At 34.6% G+C, this 23778-nt stretch overlaps 1 protein-coding gene across 1 annotated transcript in view; it reads left to right on the top strand.

The window, feature by feature from the left end:
- The window catches only part of ZFC3H1 (zinc finger C3H1-type containing), a 53640-nt gene that overhangs the window by 9795 nt on the left and 20067 nt on the right, over window positions 1-23778 (top strand). Inside the window, exons 3-18 of the mRNA XM_032347026.1 lie at window positions 4634-4698; window positions 7856-8054; window positions 8295-8518; window positions 10304-10427; window positions 12344-12441; window positions 13841-14050; window positions 14234-14398; window positions 15496-15633; window positions 16228-16349; window positions 16934-17083; window positions 19976-20150; window positions 20439-20570; window positions 20945-21487; window positions 21573-21682; window positions 23218-23349; window positions 23445-23566. Coding sequence (XP_032202917.1) covers window positions 4634-4698; window positions 7856-8054; window positions 8295-8518; window positions 10304-10427; window positions 12344-12441; window positions 13841-14050; window positions 14234-14398; window positions 15496-15633; window positions 16228-16349; window positions 16934-17083; window positions 19976-20150; window positions 20439-20570; window positions 20945-21487; window positions 21573-21682; window positions 23218-23349; window positions 23445-23566 — 2709 coding nt within the window. The remainder of the gene's footprint in view (window positions 1-4633; window positions 4699-7855; window positions 8055-8294; window positions 8519-10303; window positions 10428-12343; window positions 12442-13840; window positions 14051-14233; window positions 14399-15495; window positions 15634-16227; window positions 16350-16933; window positions 17084-19975; window positions 20151-20438; window positions 20571-20944; window positions 21488-21572; window positions 21683-23217; window positions 23350-23444; window positions 23567-23778) is intronic.

Below are 23778 nucleotides of genomic sequence, written 5' to 3' on the forward strand. Positions count from 1 at the left end.
TGTTATTGATTTTGGTGAAAAGTCAGCTGTCAGGCTTAATAGTTTCTAATTTGAAGTTAATTTATCTTCTTTCTCTGCTTGCTTTAAAAATCTAATTTTTGTTTCTGATATTCTGTAGTTTATGATGTGTTGATTGTGATTTATTTTTATTCAGAATAGCTTGCTTGCAGTTTGTTGTGCTTCTTATTTTCATTGATTCTGAAAAATTGTCATCTTTTAAATGTTTTCTCATTCTCTTTTTTAGAATTATGTATGTATGTTTATCAAATCATCTTACTTTATCTTCCATTTCTCTTAATTTCCTTTAAGTTTATATCTCTCTGTAAATCTGCTCCATTCTAAATAATTTCTTCTGGGGCGCCTGGGTGGCTCAGTGGGTTAAGCCGCTGCCTTCGGCTCAGGTCATGATCTCAGAGTCCTGGGATCGAGTCCCGCATCGGGCTCTCTGCTGAGCAGAGAGCCTGCTTCCCTCTCTCTCTCTCTCTGGCTGCCTCTCCGTCTACTTGTGATTTCTCTCTGTCAAATTAATAAAAAAAAAAAAATCTTTAAATAATTTCTTCTGATGCATCTCTCAGTTCATGGATTCTCTTTTTAGCTGTGTCTGATTTGTCTTAATTTCACTTATTGAATTTTAAATTCAGTTACAGTTTTTATTTTAGCTTTTTTTTTTTCAAATTACTTTGGTCATTTTTAGATTTTTCCGCTTATTTTTTCAAATTTATCTTTATTTCTTTAAGCATGTTAACCATAGGTTTGCTTTAGTTGTTTCTTTCCCTTGTTTGCTAATTTTCAGTAACTCAGTTTTTTATGGGTCTCATTTCTGGTTTCCATTTTTGATACCTTTTCTTGAATGCTTAGTGATTTTTTTTTTCTTTTCTTTTTCTCTTCCTTCTTTTTTGTTTCTTAAGGTGCTTATTTTAGTTTCAGGTTTTTTTGTGGGAATTTTTTGAGGCCTGGGACAAAGATGAATTTCCAAGAGAGGGGTTGCTTTTGCCACTGCCAGGCACCTGACTAGACTTTTGCTGTGGGACCGCTTTATATTTGAAGTTTTCAAGGCCTTCCATGTGTACATTGTATTGCAAACCTGAGTGGTGACTGGTTTTGGTTACATACTCTCAGGAACATGTTTTTTCTTCTTCAGTTTAGCACCATGATTCCAGGTAGGAAATTTCAAAAAGTATAACTCAGTGGGATAGAAAAAAAACACAAATAACTATTATAGAGTATAAGAGTTATGTATGAAAGCCTGCAGTAATACAGGGAAAGGATCAAATATGTCTCCCTGGGTTTAGAAAGTTTTCATAGTGATGGAAATGTTTGGTTTGTGGCTCAAAAAATTAGTCTTTTCGACTTGGGAAGTACGAAGGAAACAAATGAGCAGATAAAAAGCACAGAGAACTTTTAAAGGCTAATTGAGATTGATCTGAAATGGGGGCAGTGTGGGATATATGGTATGTTTCTTGGAGGAGTTGGATATAAATTTATAAAAGGGTAGATTGAAATCACATTGCAGAGGGCCTTGAATGTCTTGGCTAGGGAATATAGATTTTCTTAAATGTCAGGTGGGCCATCAGATATTTTTAAATAGGAAAATTATGTTATCAGGTATCTGTTTTAGAAATGTAACTGACAGCAGTAAGGAAGAGGAGTTGGAAGAAAACCGAAAAAGCTAAAATTTTATCTGAATAAATTATATTGGTTAGTTTCTTCATATGCATCCTCTCCACCCCCTACTGTCTGCTTTCCCCAGTCCTCAGCAAGACTTTCAGCTCTGCCATCAAGCATTTAAACTTTTAAGCATTTTTAGGAAATGCTTTTCCATTTCTTTCAACAACTCTTCTAAACCTTGTTATTTTTTTCAGGCTTTTACTCCTATTCCTATTATTCCTATTGTTCAGCCTATGGGTGTACCTCCTATTTCAGGTGATCTGACTCAACTTTCAGTTTCTCACTTTCTTACTGTAAACTTATAACTGTATCGATTTTCACTTCATTTCATTTTTGTTTATGGCCACTTCGTATTAACCTGTATTCCTGGCTCTGACCTCTACCTTCTCTGAAACCTTGCTCCGTCTGTTGTTTATTTTGATTCATCTTTTTTTTTTTTTTTTAAAGATTTTATTTATTTATTTGACAGAGAGAGGTCACAAGTAGGCAGAGAGGCAGGCAGAGAGAGAGGAGGAAGCAGGCTCCCCGCTGAGCAGAGAGCCCCATACGGGACTCGATCCCAGGACCCTGAGATCATGACCTGAGCCGAAGGCAGCAGCTTAATCCACTGAGCCACCCAGGCGCCCCTATTTTGATTCATCTTTAACCACTTTCTCTTAAGGGGTTCTTAGTATAAACATATTTGCATTTTCCTTCCCAAAATGTAATCACTTTCTTGGATTTCTCCCAGTCTGTAGTCTCCCTTAACCTCTGTCTTTTTAACCAGACTCCTTGAAAAGCTGGTCCAGGCTGACTTTCCACTTTACCTCTCAATCCAACGCCATCTGCTTTTCTGCTCTTCACTGAAACTAGTCAGGGCAGAGTTACTTTGAAGTAATTACAAAATTAATTTTAATTTTCCTTCATTTTTTTATTTCATTCTTCCATTGATTCAGAAATTGAGCACCTTATTTCGGGCTTTGGGAAATCTATCCATGAACAGATTAGTAATTTATGCCTTCATGGGTTTGTGTTTCAGAAAGGGGGGAGAATAAATATGATTAGTAAAAAACAGTTATGGAAAAAAGTATAGCAGGGTAAGTAGGGGGATGGCAGATATAGATTGCAGTATTAATTAGTAATAAGGAGAGGCCTGAATTTGAAGGTGGGATTTTTAAAAAGGCTTTGAAGACCATGAGGGAATAGCCAAATGGATATGCGAGCGAAGAGCTTTCTAGGCAGATAATAAATAGCTAGAGTAATGATTTTTTTTTTTTTTAAGATTTTATTTATTTATTTGACAGAGAGAGAGAGTGAGAGAGGGAACACAAGCAGGGGGAGAGGGAGAAGCAGGCTTCTTGCTGAGCAGGGAGCCCGATGCAGCCCTTAGTCCAAGGACTCTGGGATCATGACCTGAGCCAAGGCAGATGCCTAACAACTGAGCCACCCAGGTACCCCTAGAGTATTGATTTTCTCACTTTGGCCCTTGGACCAGCATTACCTGGAAACTTGATACAAATTCAAATGCTGGGGTTCCTGGGTGGCTCAGTTGGTTAAGCAGTCCGTTAAGGCTGCCTTGGGCTCATGTCCTGATCCCCGAGTCTGGGGATTAGCCTGTCATCCTTTGTCTACTCAGCCAGAAGTCTGTTTCTCTCTCTGCCCCTGACCCCACTTGTGCTAGCTCACTCTCATGCGTGCGATCTCTCTTTCTAGCACATGTGCGATCTCTCTCAAATAAATAAAAATTGTTTAAAATTTAAAAAAAAATGAAAAGAGAAAAATGCAAATGCTCAGGTCCTATCCTAGATCTACTGAATTGGAAACCCTGGAAGTGGGGCCCAAGAATCTGTATTTAACAAGCCTTCTTGTTGATTCTAATACCTGGTAAAGTTTGCGAATCAACAAACTAGAATAACTACTGTTAAGGCAGAAGAGTACCTGCTATATTTGAGGAATAACAGGCCTTGTCCCTAAAGAAAAGAGAGTGGGGGTGCTGAGTAGTGGAAGACAAGAAGTCAGAGATGATGGGTTGGGTAGATCACGTAGAGCTTCGTAAGAACTTGGTTTTTTATTCCAAATGAAATGTGAACTACTGCAGGATCTTGAGCAAAAGAACTGGTATAATTAATTTATATTCTCAAAGGACCATTCAGGCCACAATGTTGAGAATATTCTCTAGGGAGTAGACATATCTACTATATTTAGTGATGTTCTTCTTGATAAAGATGAAATTTGGGGGTTTCGATAATACCATACACATCTAGAATTTCTTACAACCTTCTGATTTTCCGGTTTTTTTTTTTTTTTTTTTTTGAAGTTTTCCTTTGTATTTGCTCAACTGTCGAATGCCCTCTGTTCCATTCTCCAAGGGTGTTCTTAATTACATGGTTTTTAACTACCACCTGTGTCCTGATGATTGTCTTTAGCTCAGTTTAGAATTCTGGATAATAATTTTAAAAATACAGCATGACTGCAAAAGACCAATTTTGATCTTGGAAGTATTGAGTCAGAATTGAAATAACTATATTGTAGAGACCCATAACAGTGGTAGGACAGTGTCTAACTACAAGTTTGGTGAATTAAACAATTACCTGCTTTTATAGACTTTGTGTAAAGTTAGATTTATAGTCTGAAATTTATGGTTTATACTTGTTTTTTAAGGTAGATTTGTGCTCATAAGGTGCTGCCAACTTAATGTAAATTTTGTTATTGAAATAATTACTTTTAATTCTTAGTCCTTTTATCAAAGTATAGTTTTAACTTTTTTAATATTTTGAATCATTTTGCCTGATAACTTTAGAAATGAGGCTGATATGAAAAGTCAGATTGGTCAGATTTTCATTCTAATAGAATTCTTTCCTTCTTAGTGATTCTGAAAACGAGAGACTTCTTAAAATAATTACTACTAAATATCATACAGCATTTTATTTTAAATTGATGATAGCTGTTTTTTGGAGTATTGAAAGTATGCTGTTTTATTTTAAAGGATTAGAAGATAAAGAACAAAATATAACAAGAAGAATTAGTGCCTCAGACATTCTATCTGAAAAGGTAAGATTCTGCTTTCTGGAATTGGGTGTCTCTGTAAGACTGATTCTTACATTGCTTTACTCTGTTCTTTTGAAAGAAGGTTCTGTCTTGCTTTCTACTCATTTCTTTTATGTCATTTCTTTCATCATTACCTCCATTTGGACATAAATCTTTTTTTTTTTTTTAAGATTTTATTTATTTATTTGACAGAGAGAAATCACAAGTAGTCGGAGAGGCAGGCAGAGAGAGAGAGAGAGGAGGAAGCAGAGCAGAGAGCCCGATGCGGGACTCGATCCCAGGACCTTGAGATCATGACCTGAGCCGAAGGCAGTGGCTTAACCCACTGAGCCACCCAGGCGCCCTGGACATAAATCTTAAAGATAAAATCTGGAGAGATGTCCTTCAGTATCTTTGTGCTGGGTTCAGTTAAATTGAATTTAATTGAAGTGTTTTTTATATATATCCATAGATGATCTTTTTGTTAGTTTTTTGAAACTTTTAATTTTCACCCAGAGAGTTTGTTTTCCTGCTTTTGGGGGATTATCCTGTATGGGAAATCTTTGGAGTTAGACCTTCACCTGCTCTTCGGTTCTAGCTCCTCTTAATAGCTGAGTGTTCTTTGCCACTTTGCCAGCTCTTTGCCTTTGCTTGCCTTGATTTCCTTTTCTACAGAATGAGTGTGGTATCATCTGTTCTCTGGATTGTGGCCAGGTTGAGCAGAATAAAGTACAGAGGCACCTGGCACTGTGTTTGACATGTAGTAGGTCTCAATAGCCCAAGCCTTTTCTTTGTTGAATTAGAGATCTGAAATACCTTCAGTTCCTTCTTTTAAGATTTCAGTTAGTTTTTATGAGTAAATTAAAATGAAGCAAAGAGCCTAGAGGCTTTAGAAAAGAGATGATCCTGAATTTAAGATTGATAATACAACATATACCCATGTACACACAAACACACACACACATGCATATGTGTCTGCATGTATATATATTTTTTAATGTCCTTAAAATAACTTCATAAATTAGGGAGACATTATTTGGTTTACAAATGAGGGAAGATTTATATGGATAGGTTAAGTGAGTTACCTGAAGTTATGTAGGACTTAAATGTTAGAGCCAGGAGTTAAATGGGGTTCAGTAATCTTGCTGATCAGGTAGCTGCTTTACGTAGGATATAGTTGTATGACTGAACGAGTAACTTCTTTCTTTTATTCCAAAAGGAGTGGTTGCAAAAAGTAATCAAAGACTTTTAAGTCTCCATGGAACAGTGATGATAGCTTTATTTTAAATGCTTTCGATCAGCACTATCCAATAGAATTTTCTACAATAATGGAAATATTCTTTATTTGCACTTTTCAATATGGTAGCTATTAACCACATGTGGCTTTTAAGCACTTGAAATGTGATTAGTGTGGCTGAGGAACTAAATTTCTTATTCAATTTTAGTTAATTTAAATTTAAATAGCCACATGGGGCTCATTGCCACCATACTGGATAGCACAGTTCTAGAACTACAGGACCAAGTAGTAGAATTTGGTATGTTTAAGTGACTTAGAGTTAAAAAAAGATAATTTTTTTCAACTCCTTTGTTACATATATTTCCCAACAGTGGAAAGGGTACCTATAGCCTGGTTTGGATAAACTGAAATACTGAAATATGTGGTGGCAATTCAGTTAGGCATTTATAATAGTTCATAGTAGAGTGAAACCAGTAGGAAGTACCCACTGTTTTCTTTATGGTTAAGGTATCTTAAGAAGTTAAATAATTTGATTGGATATTAGACAAATGTGATTATAATTCATGTGTAAGCAAAGATTATTAGGTAAGTGAGCCTTGATCTTTTTGAGTCTTAGTTTCTTAGTCTCTTCTGATTCCCTCCTTTTTTATACATATGCATAAAAGAAAAACAGTTTTGCATTTAATTTCAAAGGATGGGGAAGCCAGAGGACTCCCAAATATGTCTGTCCCCACTATATCCATGTACTTCAATTAAAAATCTGTGCTTAGGGGCTCCTGGGTAGCTCAGTGTGTTAAGCGTGTGCCTTCAGCTTCAGCTCAGGTCAAGGTCTCAGGGTCCTAGGATCGAGTCCCACATCCCTGCCTCAGGCTCTCTGCTCTGCAGGGAGCCTGCTTCCCCCTCTCCCTCTCCTTGTCTCTCTGCCTACTTGTGAGGTGTCTCTCTCTCTCTGTCAGATAAATAAAATCTTCAAAAAAATTATCTGTGCTTAGTTTACCTGACATTTTCAATTATATTTTAGCTAAAATGTAGAGAATAGATTTTAAAAATTACCTTAAAAAAAGGTAGGGTGAAAAAAATTTAAGATATTTCAGTTGGATAAAAGCTTCCAAACATTTGTCCTTAACCTGTTTTCCTGTTTTAGCTTCCCTGTAGGAAAGTCTTGGGAGTTCAAAATAGTTTTAGAACATATATTGTTTAAAAGTAAGTAAATCTAGGGGCGCCTGGGTGGCTCAGTGGGTTAAGCCGCTGCCTTCGGCTCAGGTCATGATCCCAGAGTCCTGGGATCGAGTCCCGCATCGGGCTCTCTGCTCAGCAGGGAGCCTGCTTCCCTCTCTCTCTCTCTCTGCCTGCCTCTCTGTCTACTTGTAATCTCTGTCTGTCAAATAAAAAAAAAAAAAAAAAAAAAATTAAAAAAAAAAAAAAAGTAAGTAAATCTAAAGAATTATAAAATACATATTTTGTTAAAAAGTTTGCAAATTTCAATCTTGACATTCAGTGTACCTGTTCTCTGTATTCCTTGTAAAACTAGTAAATCACATGTTTATGGAACCACTTCATTCTTCATTCTTGACCTCTTCTGGGTGGATTTCTTTTTGCATTTGCTGTCATCAGATTTTTACTTTCTTGCTTGGGAGGCTCAGTTAAATGCTGATCTCTGACACTTAACTTCCCTTTTGCATCATACTATTCCATCAGTTGTATTCATCCCCTCTAACTCTTTTACATATACACACATCCTCCACAGGTTGATCTGTCTGTATTATAGGGATTGGAGGTGTAGGGCTGTGGTAAATAGTGCAGTTTCCTTATTTTACTTATATTGCTGTTAAGTATTTGCTTTACAACTAAATTCTGATCCTTGGAAAGGTTTGACTTGGTGAGATGTTTAAAGTCAAATAATAAAACTAAACTAAAAAGTTACAACTATTTCTTTTTTCAAAGAAACTTGGTGAAGATGAAGAGGAACTGTCAGAACTACAACTTCGTCTTTTGGCTCTTCAGTCAGCCAGTAAAAAATGGCAACAAAAAGAACAGCAGGTGATGAAGGAAAGCAAAGAAAAGTTGACTAAGACGAAAACTGTACAGCAAAAAGTTAAAACCAGTACGAAAACACATTCAGCCAAAAAAGTTAGCACTACAGGTGATCATTTCTTTCAAATTCTTTTGATTTCATATATCAATACAGTTTTGATTTTTATTCAGAAAGTTTGGAGTTTGGGAACTCTAGGGCCCCGAATGGGGGACAGTCCTATATAAACAAAACTTGGAGGAGCATATGTATATTTGATTTAATGACAATGAAAATAAATTATAAAGCTCTTCTTTTCTTTTATCTAGAAAGTTCTAACAGATACCAATGTTTCTGTATTTTTATTTAAAGCTAAACAAGCATTAAGGAAGCAGCAAACAAAAGCATGGAAGAAACTACAACAACAAAAAGAACAGGAAAGACAGAAAGAAGAGGATCAGCGGAAACAAGCTGAAGAAGAAGAGAGAAGGAAAAGAGAAGAAGAAATCAGAAAAATTCGAGATCTCTCAAATCAGGAAGAGCAGTACAATCGATTCATGAAATTGGTTGGTGGGAAGAGGAGATCAAGAAGTAAGGTAAAGGGGCGCCTGGGTGGCTCAGTGGGTTAAGCCTCTGCCTTCGGCTCGGGTCATGATCCCAGAGTCCTGGGATCGAGTCCCGCGTCGGGCTCTCTGCTCGGCAGGGAGCCTGCTTCCTCCTCTCTCTCTGCCTGCCTCTCTGCCTGCTTGTGATCTCTGTCTGTCAAATAAATAAATAAATTCTTAAAAAAAAAAAAAAAAAAAAAAGAAGTAAGGTAAAGAGTGTAAAAATATAAAATCAAAACATTATTCAAATTTTAGTGTCCTTATTATCTTCATAAATACAGTCAACTAAGAAAAAGTGTAGAGTTTTTGTGTTCAATAGAACTTGTTAACTTTTGGGGGAAAGAGGGAGGTTTGATTATAATTAAGAATGAGTTTTCTATTGTTGTAGATACAAGAAATAGAAGAAATGAAAAATAAAAAGTATGGTTAGCGAAGTCTCCTTATGGCTTTTTCATCTTTCTCTATTTAGATGAAAGTAGGATTACTGGGGCGCCTGGGTGGCTTAGTCATTAAGTGGCTGCCTTTGGCACGGGTTGTGATCTCAGGGTTCTGGGATCGAGCCCTGCATCAGGATCCCTGCTTGGCCCTGCTTCTCCCTCTCCCACTCCCCTGGCTTGTGTTTCCTCTCTTGCTGTGTCTCTCTCTGTCAAATAAATAAATAAAATCTTAAAAAAAAAAAAAATAGGATTACTAAATTGTAGTGAGGACTTATCTGGAAAATGGCCATACCCTAAGTATAGGGGCAGATTTTTTTTTTTTTTTAAAGCATTTATTTAGTATTGTAGAATTAAAAGTGTGTCACGACTAATTGGTATGGACTATTTTAAAGACTATTTTAAAGAAAGTTAAGTCATCATAGCATTAGTGCTTGTGCTTATTTTAGTTACTTATTTAGCATTTGTAAACTTTTACTAAGTAATGTCATTGATAATGATTGTCATTGTTTATTATGGATGGTGTCAGGCAGTAAACTGGAGATTTAATAGTGACAAATTTCAGGATTTTGAGATTTGAAATTATGCTTGTGAATGAACTGTTGAAGAAGAGAGGGATATTAAAGAATAAGAGCTCTTTAATTTTAAGGAGTTAGAAATTAGGTTTGCTTAAGCAAGCAATTTATAATACTTGGAACTTCTAAAGAGTACTTTGTTAGAATCTTTTTAAAGAGAAAAGTATGTATTTGCACATTACTCTTACCAATCTGGATAAGTTTTGTTAGCTATAAACTGTCTCTGAATGAAATGTAAGAAATACAAAAAGAAAACTGCACACAGACACATCACCTAAGAGTTTCTAGTTTTCAGCTGTCATCAGTGTATTCATAACTAAGATGTTAATGTATTTTTTTCAAAATACTTTAAAATATAGGGTTTTTTAAAAAGATTTTTATTCATTAGAGAGAGAGAGAGAAAGTAAGGGAAAGGGACAGAGAATCTGAAGCAGACTCTGCACTGAGTACAGAGCCCAGTGCAGCGCTTGATCCCACAATCATGAGATCATGACCTGAAACCCAAGAGTCACATGCTCAATCAACGGAGCTACCACGGAGCCTCTAAAATATAGTCTTGAAGGCAGAAAACTTGAATTTATTCATCCAGTTTCTCATACAGAGAGGCTGTAAGTGTTCAGGAACTTGGTGTCATCTTATTTTATAGAGGAATATGATTTTTGATGCTGTTACCTAGAGGATAACTGTCCATTGTTTTGTAATTTCTAGCCTAAGAATAGACTAAGACAGAAAATGATTTGAAACTGAAAAATGTCTTGTGTTATTAGTCTTCAGATCCTGACCTAAGACGATCCTTAGATAAGCAACCTACTGATAGTGGAGGTGGCATTTATCAGTACGATAACTATGAAGAAGTTGCTATGGATACAGACAGTGAAACCAATTCTCCAGGTATGAGCCCAAATTGGAAACATTCACATATTCACAAGTTTTCATAAATGGACAATGATCATAAAGCTACCCAAAAGCTTGAAAGAAATGTGTAATGAAAGTGATGTTAGCTGGTGAATTGGGTAACCGTAGACATTTAGTGGAGATACTTTGAAAGCAAACCTCAAATATATAATATTAACCTTTCTTTCAGGTGTTTCTTTCTAGATAGCATTTAAATAAAAAGGCAGTGTTTAAAGTCTGCTATTAACTGTTTGTTCTTAAAAATGAAGATTGTGGGAAAGATGAGAACACTGCTTTTAAATAAAAAAAAATTTTTTTTTGTCTCAAGTTATCTTTATATCATAGACAATTTCTGCTTTAGTGGAAAAAAAATCTTCCGTGTTCTTGGGTTCCTTTCTCCTTCCAGTGATGTTACTTTGTAGGAATTTGGAAATGGTAAGTGGTACTACTAGTGGCATCTCAGTAGAGGCTGGTTAGAATTGCTCAGGGCAATGTTCAGTTAGATTGCATATTGTAGGATGTGATTCTTCTTGAGGGCTGGAGACTTGCTTTAGTTGCTATTCAGGGGTGATTCTGTGGGAGAACTATTTTCTCACTAATTAAAACATGTAAAACAAGCAGGTAACTGAATGCAGTTGGCATTCTAGGAACTGGAACACTTACTTGAAAGATCATATCATCAGTGTTTTGCTCCCTGTGGTCATATTGTCAGAACAAAACAAAATGAGAATCTTACTTTAGTGTGTCTAGACAGAAACAGAAAAATCTATATGATTTGGGTTATGTTTACCAAAAGTGTTTATTTTTTGGTTACTCTTTAGGCTAATGTTTGTTTCATATTATGTTTTGTTTCAGAATATTATGTTTCGATTTCAGAATTTAACTCTCTTTGGTCAGTATTAAGTTTTCTTGCTTCCAGGTTCTTCAAGATATTTCATTGTATTCCCAAGTGTTAACAATATTATTAATACTTTGTTTCTATAAAATAATTTTGCATACTATGCTTTCAAAAACTTTTGTAAAAAATTAGTAGAGAATATACTCTTTACTCACCTTTGTCAAATTATAGCTTTTTGCTATATTCACTACCGATATTTATTTTTAAGAAGTAAAATGTTCTAAAGGCCAATTGAATTTTCAACTAGTATCATACAGGCACAAGTTAATCATGTGGGTAATGACCATATTGACTTGTGAGACAGCTAGGATAAAGAAGCATTAGTTTTTTTACTTGAGGATTATAGTTACTGGGTAGCAAGAGTAGTTTCCAATCTGCCGTATTTCACTGACTTAAGAAACCACTGAAGGTAAAATGCATGATTATTTTTATCTGCTACCAGGGAAGAGAAAAATGCTAACAGTTTCATTGAGAGGCATTGATTCTAACTATTTCAGAATTATTAAATGTGACAGAGTGTACATTTAATTGATAAATACAGCAGGAAGCAGTTCTTTTCATTCCTGCAATTTGCTTTCTATACAACTTAAGTAGTTCATTTTTTCATTCCACATAAAGGGAGGAATGGAATTACCACATTAGTGGTTTGTTTTTTGTTTGTCCTTTGGTTAGAACACTTCAGCAAATTCAGGAATTTTTTGTTTTATTATTCCTTTAAAAATAGTTTGTAAAAAAGAAAAAAAAAGTATTTTTCTTGTGTTTCTTGTTCTCTTTCCTGTAGATGAGTGAAAGTGGAACAAAATGTTTTAAGGCACTAATTGTCAACTTAAGTTGGAAGGCTGGCTTTCTGATGACAAGGGACACTATTGAATGGGTAGGGAGGTCTCATGGAGGTTAAAGATACTAATTTGCACTCTGTTTAGATAGATGTATTTGTATTTCTGCAGGCATATCATAATCTTAATTTATTCCTTTCAAAGCATATTTGTTTGTAAACTCTTAACATTTTTTACAGCCCCTTCACCGGTGCAGCCACCATTCTTCTCTGAATGTTCACTGGGGTATTTTTCTCCAGCACCGTCTATTTCTTTGCCTCCACCACCTCAGGTTTCTGTAAGTGTGAATTGATGTGATTTTTAAGAAAATTATTCTGTTGTTTTGTGTCTTTTCTAACTTGTTTTGAAAAACTGGTATGTAACTAAAAGTAGTTAATATTTAAAGAGAGCTTAAAGTAGAATTGTTTACCAAAATTTAGTAGCTCTGAAACCTATAGAATAAATAGTTAATTATATATTGGCAGGCTGTCCATTTGGAGATTTTTTTCATAGCTAATTTTTAATCTTACGTGTACTTCCTTTCAGTACTTAGCATGTTTCCATTTTACTTCTCAGCTGGTAGCTATTCCAAAAACTTACTCTAAAGCAGAATAAGATTATCTGCTGTTTTGCATTATCTTCTTTGGCAGTTGGGCTTAAGTGCATTAGGATACTTTCAGAAATGAATTCTTTTCCTTTTTCCTCTTTTGATGAGCACAGTTATTTTTAATTTGAAATTGCATCTAAAGAATGTTACGTTGTATGTAGAAGTTAGTTTCTTTTTCCCCAGCTTCTTTTTAAGAGTACTGCAGGCCCTCATTAAAAAAAAAAAAAAAAAGAAAGAAAAAAGTAAGTGGGAGAATCATAAAGTAAAAGTTTTGAGGTTATTTCTAGTTGGAAAGAACCTACAGACCAAGTCGGATCTCTCAGTAGGTTAATGGGTTCTTTGTCATTTCACAGTTCCTAGGTGGACATCTGGTGTCCTCCTTGGAAGCTTAAGGTGAGGGGAATATGAGAGCACAGAATGAAAAAAAACTTTTTTTTCCCCTTCTTGCTTGAAATGTTTCCTTTTGGGAAATGGAAAATAGATGAACTAAATGCCGAGAGAAATTCTGGCAGTTCTTTGGAACAAAAATATATCTGAACTCCGATATTTGTATAAATTTAGTTTTCTTCATAAGTACTTTCTAAGAAACCATTACTCAAACATCTAAGAGATTCTTTTGGATAGTTCTTGAGATACTCTGGACTCTTTCCAGAATTCCTTTGGTGCCTAATTTTTTTTTTTTTTAACTTAAATATCTATCATATGTTTTGGTTTTCAGTATCCTCACTTGTTTTCAGGTAATTATCTAGAGAAGAGACCCTGTAAACTTTGATTTCTGTCTTTTGGAAAGCTGAGTGAAAATAAGAAGGGGAATGGAGAAGTTTGTATAATTACCCTGAAGTTCATAAATTAGATGTTTCAAAAAAAAATTTTTTTTTTTACTTGCAAAAATTACACTTTTTATGGTTGAATATTGAATTTGGTTTAGTTTTAAGATCTACTAAGTGACACTTAGTTCACTTATGCTTACAATTAAAGTAGTAACCTAAAGTTTATCTTTTTTAAATTTAATGTTGCTCCAGAGATAAATATTTGAAATTTATAAAATTTGGCTGTAATTACTATTTTTTTCTCTTTTAAAAAAAACTAGTCTATGCCACCTTTGAGCCAGCCTTATGTGGAAGGCTTGTGTGTTTCTCTTGAACCTCTACCTCCTCTACCACCTTTACCACCTCTCCCGCCTGAAGATCCAGAACAGCCTCCAAAACCACCTTTTGCAGATGAGGAAGAGGAGGAAGAAATGCTGCTTAGAGAAGAGCTCCTTAAGTCTCTTGCAAATAAAAGAGCTTTTAAGCCAGAGGTAATTTAGGTGCCTGAACCTCTAGGTGGTGCTCTTGACCCTAGTTTTAGCTTTGCTTTTCTCTGGGATTCATTGGGCCTTTCAGAGTAATGATAAGTCTGAAGCTAATTTACTCAGGACATTTCAAGATGACAGAAATTTCTTTATTTAGTAATGTTTCATATTTCTTTTTTCCTCATTTAGGAAACATCCAGTAACAGTGACCCACCTTCACCTCCAGTTCTGAACAATTCACAGCCTGTGCCAAGAAGCAATCTATCGATAGTCAGTATTAATACAGTATCTCAGCCTAGGATACAGAATCCAAAGTTTCACAGAGGACCTCGTCTTCCACGAACTGTGATCTCGGTAAAAAAAAACAACATAATTAATTCTGTTAAACAGTTTGTGAGAAATTTTTATGAAATTTTGCTGCTGTCTTATACCCTAACTCCTAGTTCATTTGAATATGTTACATATATTCATATATAAGTAAAAACAATTTTATTTATTAATAGTGAAATGGGAGCAGTTTCTTTGCTTGAAAACTAGTAGAGTTAGCGATAATGTTTTGGAGAAGCCTTTTTTTTTTTTGCCTTTTTTTTTTTTTTCATTTTTTTCTATATAAATTAATCCATTCAGATTTTCTTTAGTCTAGAGTTACTTTTAGTTTTTATTTCTTTCACCTTTGTTTATGTTTGCTAGTATTTTTTTCAATTATTGATTATATTGTAATGGCAGGATTTATTTACGATGTTTACTGATGTCCATTAAAGAAATTGAAATGACAGTTTCTTTTTACCTCGTTTTTCAATGGTTTTGAAATAAAATAATTGGAGCCAAAGCCAAGTTGAAATCTTGCCTCAGTTAGGTAAACCAGTTTGGGCCACTTACCCTCTCTATATAACCACAAAAGCCCCAAAAAAGTTTTGTCAGTAACTATATAGAATTATTAATTTTTTGTTTGGTTGGTAGGTGGCATTATGGTTCTTTATAGAAAGTTGGAGAAAATAGGGTGCCTGGATGGCTAGTTGGTTAGGCATCCGACTCTTAGTTTCAGCTCAAGTTGTAATCTCAAGGTTGTGGGGTAGAGCGCCTGCTTAAGATTCTTTCTCTGTCTCCCTCTGCCCTCCCTCCCCTGCCCCAGAGTAATTAAAGAAAAAAAATAAAGTTGGGGAAAATAAAACTTAATGGAAAGGTGATCATAGGAATTTCTAGAAATACAGAAAATATAGAGTATTTTATGTGGTGGGTAAATAACTTGTATTGGTGAACTATGACAAAGTTAGATATTCAGCATAACCATAAGAAACCATAGACTGTCTCTACTTGGAGTCCATTATTTTTAGGAATTGAAATTCAAGAGATTAAATGACTTGTCCAATGCAACACATCTAGTTGGGGGTAGAACCAAGAAAAAATAGTTACTTTTGTCATCAGAAGAAACAAATATATTATTTTTGCAGCTTCCAAAGCATAAGTCAGTAGTTGTAACACTGAATGATTCAGATGACAGTGAGTCTGATGGAGAGGCTTCCAAGTCAACAAATAGTGTTTTTGGTGGATTGGAGTCCATGATTAAAGAAGCAAGACGAACTGCTGAGGTCAGTGCAATAATGAAAGATTAAAAGGTGATTTATTGATAGTCATTAAAGGTTTCTTTTCCTCCCCCAAAAATTAGACCTTAGAGGTCTAGATTTTTAATATATTGAATTGTGGAAATATTTTAAGTATTTGTGTTATTTAGGACTTTACAGAGTGAAGAATATGCAAATTTAATTAGATTTAACTATCAAAAATCCGTTTGTTTTTTTTTTTTCCAAGTGACTAGTCCCTTTTTCAAACTAGTAAAAATTGAGTGGATAATTGTCCTCTGTACTAAAGAAATGTATTGCTTTGAAAATTGTATCACATTACCAGAAAACAGTTTTTATTAAACATAAAATCTAAATATAACTTTTACCCCTATTTTTACTATATGATTTAGTTCGATTATTTTAAAACTGTAAATGTAGTGGATCATACAGTTAAGTTGTTGCTAACAGGCTGCATTGTTTTAAGAAAAGAAATAGAAAATAATTATGAAGTTATTCAGTTATTTCTAACTACATAAATGTGCACCGGGTTGTATTGTGAAGTATAAATCTCAGTGGTTTTTTTGGAAGCTGTTGATCTGGTTGACTTTAACTATTTTCTAGCAAGCTTCAAAACCGAAAGTACCTCCAAAATCTGAAAAAGAAAATGATCCCATGCGAACACCTGAAGCTTTGCCTGAAGAAAAGAAGATTGAATATAGATTGTTAAAGGAAGAGATTGCCAAGTGAGTAACATTTTTTTGTAATTAGCTTTAAAGGTATGTGCTATTTCAGTACTTAACTTAGTCTTTATACAGTTTATTGACATTGGGAGATGAGTGGTGCTAGTTTTATCCAAGATCCAGACTTAATGTTTTTATAACTCACAGAAGGGGGAGCCAGATAATCATTTATAGACTTGAATACAGTGGTGCACTGAGATATAAACAGCTTAGAGAAGAGATGAAAGCTGTTATAAAAGAGAACTACACTAAGTCATTTTTACACTTTAAATATATCATTTTGTCAGTTATACCTCAGTAAAGCTGAAAAAATACTTAGTAGAATCAGCAGTATTCTTTTTTTAAATTAAAGTGTAGTTGACACATAATGTTGCACTAGTTTTAGGTGTACAACATAGTGATTTGACAACTCTACTCAGGCTACGCAGACTTTCAACTTTGAATGCCAGCTTGGTCATGCATATTGGTCATCATTATTAGTCAATATGATTAATATTTTTATTTTATGAAATAGAATAGAGCTTTGAAGATAAATAATTTTAATTTATTTCTTGGTATAATTAATCTACCTTTATTGGTTATTTTAGTAGAGAGAAACAGCGTTTGATTAAATCAGATCAGCTGAAGACAAGTTCATCATCCCCAGGAAACTCTGATGTGGAAATTGATGGGATTGGCAGAATAGCAATGGTTACTAAGCAGGTTACAGATGCAGAAGCAAAACTTAAAAAACATAGGTGAGCCTCTTTATCTGATTAAATATTGGTATATATTTAAATGTTCCTGTATTAGAATGATGTATTTTTGTGGCTGTATGTCATAAAAAGTATACTATATGATTACAGATTCTTTCATACTTGGTAAAACCATAGAAGACTATCATTTTATTGAATTGTATGTTTATATAAAGTAATAGTATTAATATTTAAATGAAAATTTCAAGACTTCAAAGGAGATTTGTTTCCCTTCAGATATACACATGGCTTATTCATTGCTAAAAACATGTATGAAACTCTTTGTTTTGGAATTTTCTTTAAAACTTTGACATCTTTTTGAAATACCTTCATTGGAACTGTATTGTTGTTATTAAAGGTGGGCTGCTTTGTTGGAGAGAGTCATTACCCAGTCTGTTCAATAATACACATCGTCAAATATGGTGTTATGAATGTGTGAATATTAAGTTACAATCCTAAACTTAACACGTTTTGTGAAATCACTGTGTTTTGAGTGGTGTTTCAGAACTTTGAAAACATACAACCTCGGGGCACCTGGGTGGCTCAGTGGGTTAAAAGCCTCTGTCTTCAGCTCAGGTCATGATCCCAGGGTTCTGGGATCGAGCCCCACGTCTGGCTCTCTGCTCCACCTCCTTTCCCTCCTCTTTCTCTGCCTTCCTTTTTGCCTACTTGTGATCTCTATCAAATAAATAAAATCTTAAAAAAAAAAAAAAATAGAACCTCACAAGATGAACATAATGAATCCTAGAATTCATTCACATATTTGGGGAAGTTATTTATTCTGTTGAGGTATAATTGACATATATTATTATATTAGTTTCAGGTGTACAACATAATGATACGGTATTTATGTACTGTATGAAATGATCACCACAGTATAGTAACATCTGTCCCCATATATAGTTAAAGATTTTTTTCTTGTGATAAGGACCATTAGCATATATTTGATAGAAATGATTATATTTGATTATGGCTATACATCTTTTTCACTCCACCCACCTTGAAATCATTAGTTGGTGAAGAACAAAGTGTTAACATCAATACTTGTGAGTTTTCTGCTAGTCCCTCTATAGGTTTACATATGTAAGGTGGGGAGTTTCTGTTCAAGTAAGACGTTCCTTATTCTGTTGTTACTAACTAACTGACTTGTTCTTAAACTTCAAAGTTTGATTGTAAAAGTTGATCACAGTGATGAATTAGCAATGTATAAATAATTTAATGATTTTTAAAATAAGCTTCAAAAGTTCATCTACCCACAGTTAATGGAAAAAGGTAGAAATTTATAACCATCTTGGTACTCTTTATTTTTTTAAATCATGAAAAACAATGTAATTTGAAATGTTTTGGTAAGGCACCGTAGATAGCTCAAGGACTTAGTGACTGGAAATTTTTTATAAGTAAACAGAAATATGTTCTGTTTTTCATTTCATTACAAGACATTGGAGATTAAGTATTCTGAACAAAATAAAATACATTTAAAAATAGTCTTTATTAATGTTTTCAGCATTTTATACATCTAAAGTATGTCATTATTTTATGCACTAAGAAAACCTGCTGCTAGCCAAACTATGATACACAGTGATGCTAAGACATTACTGATACTGAAGATCTGAAAAATGTGCTTTATAAATGAAATGCTGTGGTGACTGTAAATCTCCAGTGTTATCAGTATGAAATGATATTGTGTGTGTTTTAAAGGAGATTAAAGTAAATTCACTTAAGTTCCATTTATTTAGTAGGTTCAATAAAAGGTGAAATAAGGTAGGGGCGCCTGGGTGGCTCAGTGGGTTAAGCCTCTGCCTTTGGCTCAGGTCATGATCCCAGGATCCTGGGATCGAGCCTCACATGGGGCTCTCTGCTTGGCAGGGAGCCTGCTTCCCTCTCTCTCGCTCTCTCCCTGCCTCTCTGCCTACTTGTGATCTCTGTCTCCCTCTCTGTCAAATAAATAAAATCTTTAAAAAAAAAAAAAAAGTTTAAAAAAAAGTGAAAAGGTTTTCAAAAATTCTTTGTCTTTCTGTTCCCCATTCCATCACATATTCTCTGTCTTTATGATTCCTTCTAGATATCAGCTGTTGTGATTGTTGAAATATATCTTCAGGGAAAGAGCCATCATTTTTTTAACTATAATATTTAGTAGTTGAGAAAATGAGAATCTGTATCTATAAATTTACTTTTTGTCCTGTTTTTATTCTCATTTCCAAACTTTACATCTGTATATTGTTTAAAAATTTAGACTTCCTTTTCCCCTTGCTTGCCTTGCTTTAGATAAAAAGAGTTAGAGATTTGAAGTGTGCTTGATTATGTTAATCAGATGTTTATTTGTGTGTATATTAAGAGCATTATAAATGATGTTAAACATCGCAGTTTTCTGTCCGAAGTCCTCATCTTTTAGGAGTCTTGTATGGTCAGATTCAGTCATATCTAGTAGTGGTTTTTCAACTGTAATTCACATTACTCAGACTTAAATGATTTTTTTTTTTTTAAGAAAAAGATCAGACTCCTCGTTGTTTTCATAAAATGGAATAATGTTTATTTGAATATCTGTGTGATTAGTGCATATGAAAATAGCCATTCTTTTAATATCAGTATATATGTTTTTAAGATTATCTGAGAGAATGTATGTACACATGCAGTGAGTAGGGGCAGAGGGAGAGGAAGAGAGTCTTAAACAGACTTCTTGCTGAGCAGAGTCCATCGTGGGCCTCCTATCTTACCACCCAGAGATTATGACCTCAGGAGAAACCAAGAGTTGGATGCCTAACCTACTGTTCCACCCAGGTGCCCTGTCAGTATATTTTGTAAAACAAGCTATTGCTTTGTAAATTTTTTATTCTGATGATGTTAGCCTACTAGTTTAGAAAGACATTAATAAGAGTTTTGTTATTTCTCAATTAGGATTCTCTTGATGAAAGATGAATCTGTTTTAAAGAATCTCGTACAGCAAGAAGCTAAGAAGAAAGAATCTGTTCGAAATGCTGAAACAAAGATTACAAAACTTACAGAACAGCTTCAGGCAACAGAGAAAATTCTCAGTGTCAACAGAATGTTTTTAAAGAAGCTTCAGGAACAAGTAATGTTCTTTTTTTACATTAAGATATTGGTTTTTTTGTTTTTTTTTACGTTAAGATATTGTAGTCTCATGTTTACTCTACATTTTTATGGTCCAGATTTTTTTTAAAACAAAACCTTAAACCAAAGACCTCAAAATGTATAACCTTTGTACTGTTTTCCATTGTGACATAATATTGGCATATTTTTATTTTCAGGTGCATACCCTAAAGCTGCTCTGTGTTTAAGAAGGTATTTCCTCTCTCCTAAGGTTTACATTTACATTTCCAGAAATATCCTGTATTTTCAGATTCACAAAGTTCAGCAACGTGTTACCATTAAGAAAGCTTTGACTCTAAAGTATGGGGAAGAGCTTGCGCGGGCAAAGGCAGTGGCTAGTAAAGAAATAGGAAAACGTAAACTGGAACAGGATCGCCTTGGAGTAAGTTGTTTGTAGGAATATTTTATTTTTGCAAAGGAAAAAGTTTTCATGATACTTCCAAGGGTAAGAGATGTATAAAATAACTCGGGTTTTTTCCTGCATATTCACACAGGCTAAAGCTTTGTTTTTAAATGATGTCCACATTTTTGGAAGCTTTATTTTATAGTTCTTGTTTTGTCTTTGTCTTTTGTTTTTCATAGATTATAGATTAACTGGCATAACTATTGGGGAGTTTTGTCAAACTATTATATTCTTGTCAATGATTTAGTTTTTTAATATTGGCACTGTATTGTAGGGGTAACACATTTATCTTAACCAAAAAATTCTTATGAAATCATAGTGATGTAAAATATGTATATCATTTTTTTCTCCAGCCAAACAAAATGATGAGACTGGACAATTCTCCAATATCAAGTCCCAGAAAACATTCAGCAGAACTGATTGCTATGGAAAAAAGACGATTACAAAAGCTAGAATATGAATATGCCCTGAAAATTCAGAAACTAAAAGAAGCCCGGGCCCTTAAAGCAAAGGAACAACTAAATATTGTTCCAGTTGTGGAAGAGGAACCTGAATTTTCTTTACCTCAACCGTCACTTCACGATTTGACTCAAGATAAATTAAGTCTGGACACTGAGGAAAATGATGTTGATGATGAGATTTTGTCAGGTTCAAACAGGGAACGAAGAAGATCATTTTTAGAGTCAAATTCTTTTACTAAACCTAACCTTAAGCACACTGATACGCCTAACAAAGAATGCATCAACAAACCTACTAAGAATACAGTAGAAAAACCAGAACTTTTTCTAGGGTTAAAAATCGGTGAATTACAAAAATTATATTCAAAAGCTGATAGCTTAAAACAGTTGATTTTAAAGACCACTACAGGCATTACGGAAAAGACTTTGCATGGTCAGGTAACTGAACATTTCATACGTTTTATAAAGTCTAGGATTTACCCTAGCTGTCTTTGCTTTATGCAATTACTGATTTCTTTTGCAGGAGATTTCTGTGGATGTGGATTTTGTGACAGCACAGAGTAAAACAACAGAAGTGAAGCCGTGTCCTTTTAGACCCTACCATAGTCCTCTTCTAGTTTTTAAGTCCTACAGGTATGAAAGAAAGACTCGACAAGCTTGAATTTCAGGACTGCTCCTTGATCTTAATGACAGTATAACCTTGGCTAGTTCATGATAATGAAAAAAATAATTGGCGTCATGGTGACTGAAAAATGAATTGTCCTTTTAGGGAAAATGAAATTGTCTTATTGTCAGATTTGAACCTTATCAGGAAGTAAGGTTTAGCTCATACTAGGTTTATTCTTACCAAGTTCTAATTTCTGGTTATTGGGGGAATTGTGGAGAGCTCTGAATTATCTCTGGTAGGGATTTTAGGAAAAATAATTAGAGTCAAATAAGAATTTTTAAGTTAAAAATAATTTTACCATTATTCTAAGTAATGCTTTGGCCAGCTTCCATAAAATTGATTTTATGGTTGATATGGTTGAATTGATTGATAAAGATGGTAACTTTATTGAGGTTGTCTTTTTAAAAAGACTTCTACTTCCAGAAGGAAATTGTGAGACTATAAGTGGGTGGGATTTAATCATAAAATTGTAAAGCACATATCAGGTACTATAGGCTTTTCCCTTAGTTTTTTTGTTGGCTGGTAACGTGCAAGAAATACCAGTGTTGGGGCACCTGAGTGGCTCAGTGTTTTGAGCGTCTGCTTTTAGCTCAGGTTGTGATTCTCAGGGTCCTGGGATCCAGCCCCACATTGGGCTCCCTGCTCAGTGGAGAGCCTGCTTCTTTCTCTCCCTCTGCCTGCAGCTGCTCCCCTGCTTGTATGCTTACTCTTTCTCTCTCTCTGTCAAATAAATAAAATCTTAAAACAAAAAACAAAAAAGCATGGGACCCCATGGGTGGGTGGCTCAGTTGGTTGGACGACTGCCTTCGGCTCAGGTCATGATCCTGGAGTCCCGGGATCGAGTCCTGCATCGGGCTCCCAGCTCCACGGGGAGTCTGCTTCTCTCTCTGACCTTCTCGCTCATACTCTCTCTCACTGTCTCTCTCTCAAATGAATAAATAAAATCTTAAAAAAAAAAAAAAAACAACAGAGTGACACCAATATCCCTAAAAATGTAAAAACATCATTTAAAAAAAAACAAAAACAAAAAACAAAAAAAACCCAGTGTTATATACCATTTTATTATGTGATACAAAACATTATTTTTAAGGATTTTATTAGGGAGTGAGACAGAGAAAGAGAACACGAGAGAGCACAAGCACAGGGAGGGGCCAAGAGAGAGGGTGAGAATCTCGAGCAGAGGGAGCCTGCAGCAGGGCTCAGTCCCACAACCCTGAGATCATGACCTGAGCTGAAACCAAGAGTCAAACACTTAACCAACTGAGCTTTTGAAATACAGGGTTTTTTGTTGTTGTTTTCTGTTTTGGATATTCTGTGTTCTAGATATAAAAAAGTTGTCCCTGTCATTGATATTCTGGTTATTTAGAGTTCATTTTGATATTGTTAGATAAATAGTAAACCGAAAGCTTAGAAATTTTAATTAAGAAAAACGAAAAATTTCCCAATTTTCTAGGGAATGTTTGTCAAGCATAATGTCCTTGTCTACCTTTCTTCTCCGTAGATTTAGTCCATACTATCGAACCAAGGAAAAACTTCCCTTAAGCTCAGTATCATACAGTAATATGATTGAACCGGATCAGTGTTTCTGCCGTTTTGATTTAACAGGAACATGTAATGATGATGATTGTCAGTGGTGAGTAGCTTTTATTTGTGAATATTTTATAATTTAAAAGACAGTTTGGTTTCATATTACACGATGATCTTTTGTGTGTTGTCGTTTTGTTTTAGGCAGCATACACAAGACTATACACTTAGCCGAAAACAGCTATTCCAGGACATTTTGTCATATAATCTATCTCTGATTGGTTGTTCGGAGACAAGCACTGATGACGAAATTGCTGCTGCAGCAGGTATTGAAAGAGTCTTACTGTTCTCCAAGAGAAAATTTAAATGTAGGCAATTAGATTTGTTCAGTTGTTGAGTCTTTAAGGAGTTGTAATAATAATTCAATACATTCACCTATGGCATTTTATCCAGATTTGCTGTAATACAGTAGTCACTAGCCATATCTTGCTTTTCAAATATAAATTAATTAAAATTTCTTCCTTAGTTGCTGTAGCCA

Source organism: Mustela erminea, chromosome 6 (assembly GCF_009829155.1).
Source record: "Mustela erminea isolate mMusErm1 chromosome 6, mMusErm1.Pri, whole genome shotgun sequence".
NCBI lineage: Eukaryota > Metazoa > Chordata > Mammalia > Carnivora > Mustelidae > Mustela > Mustela erminea.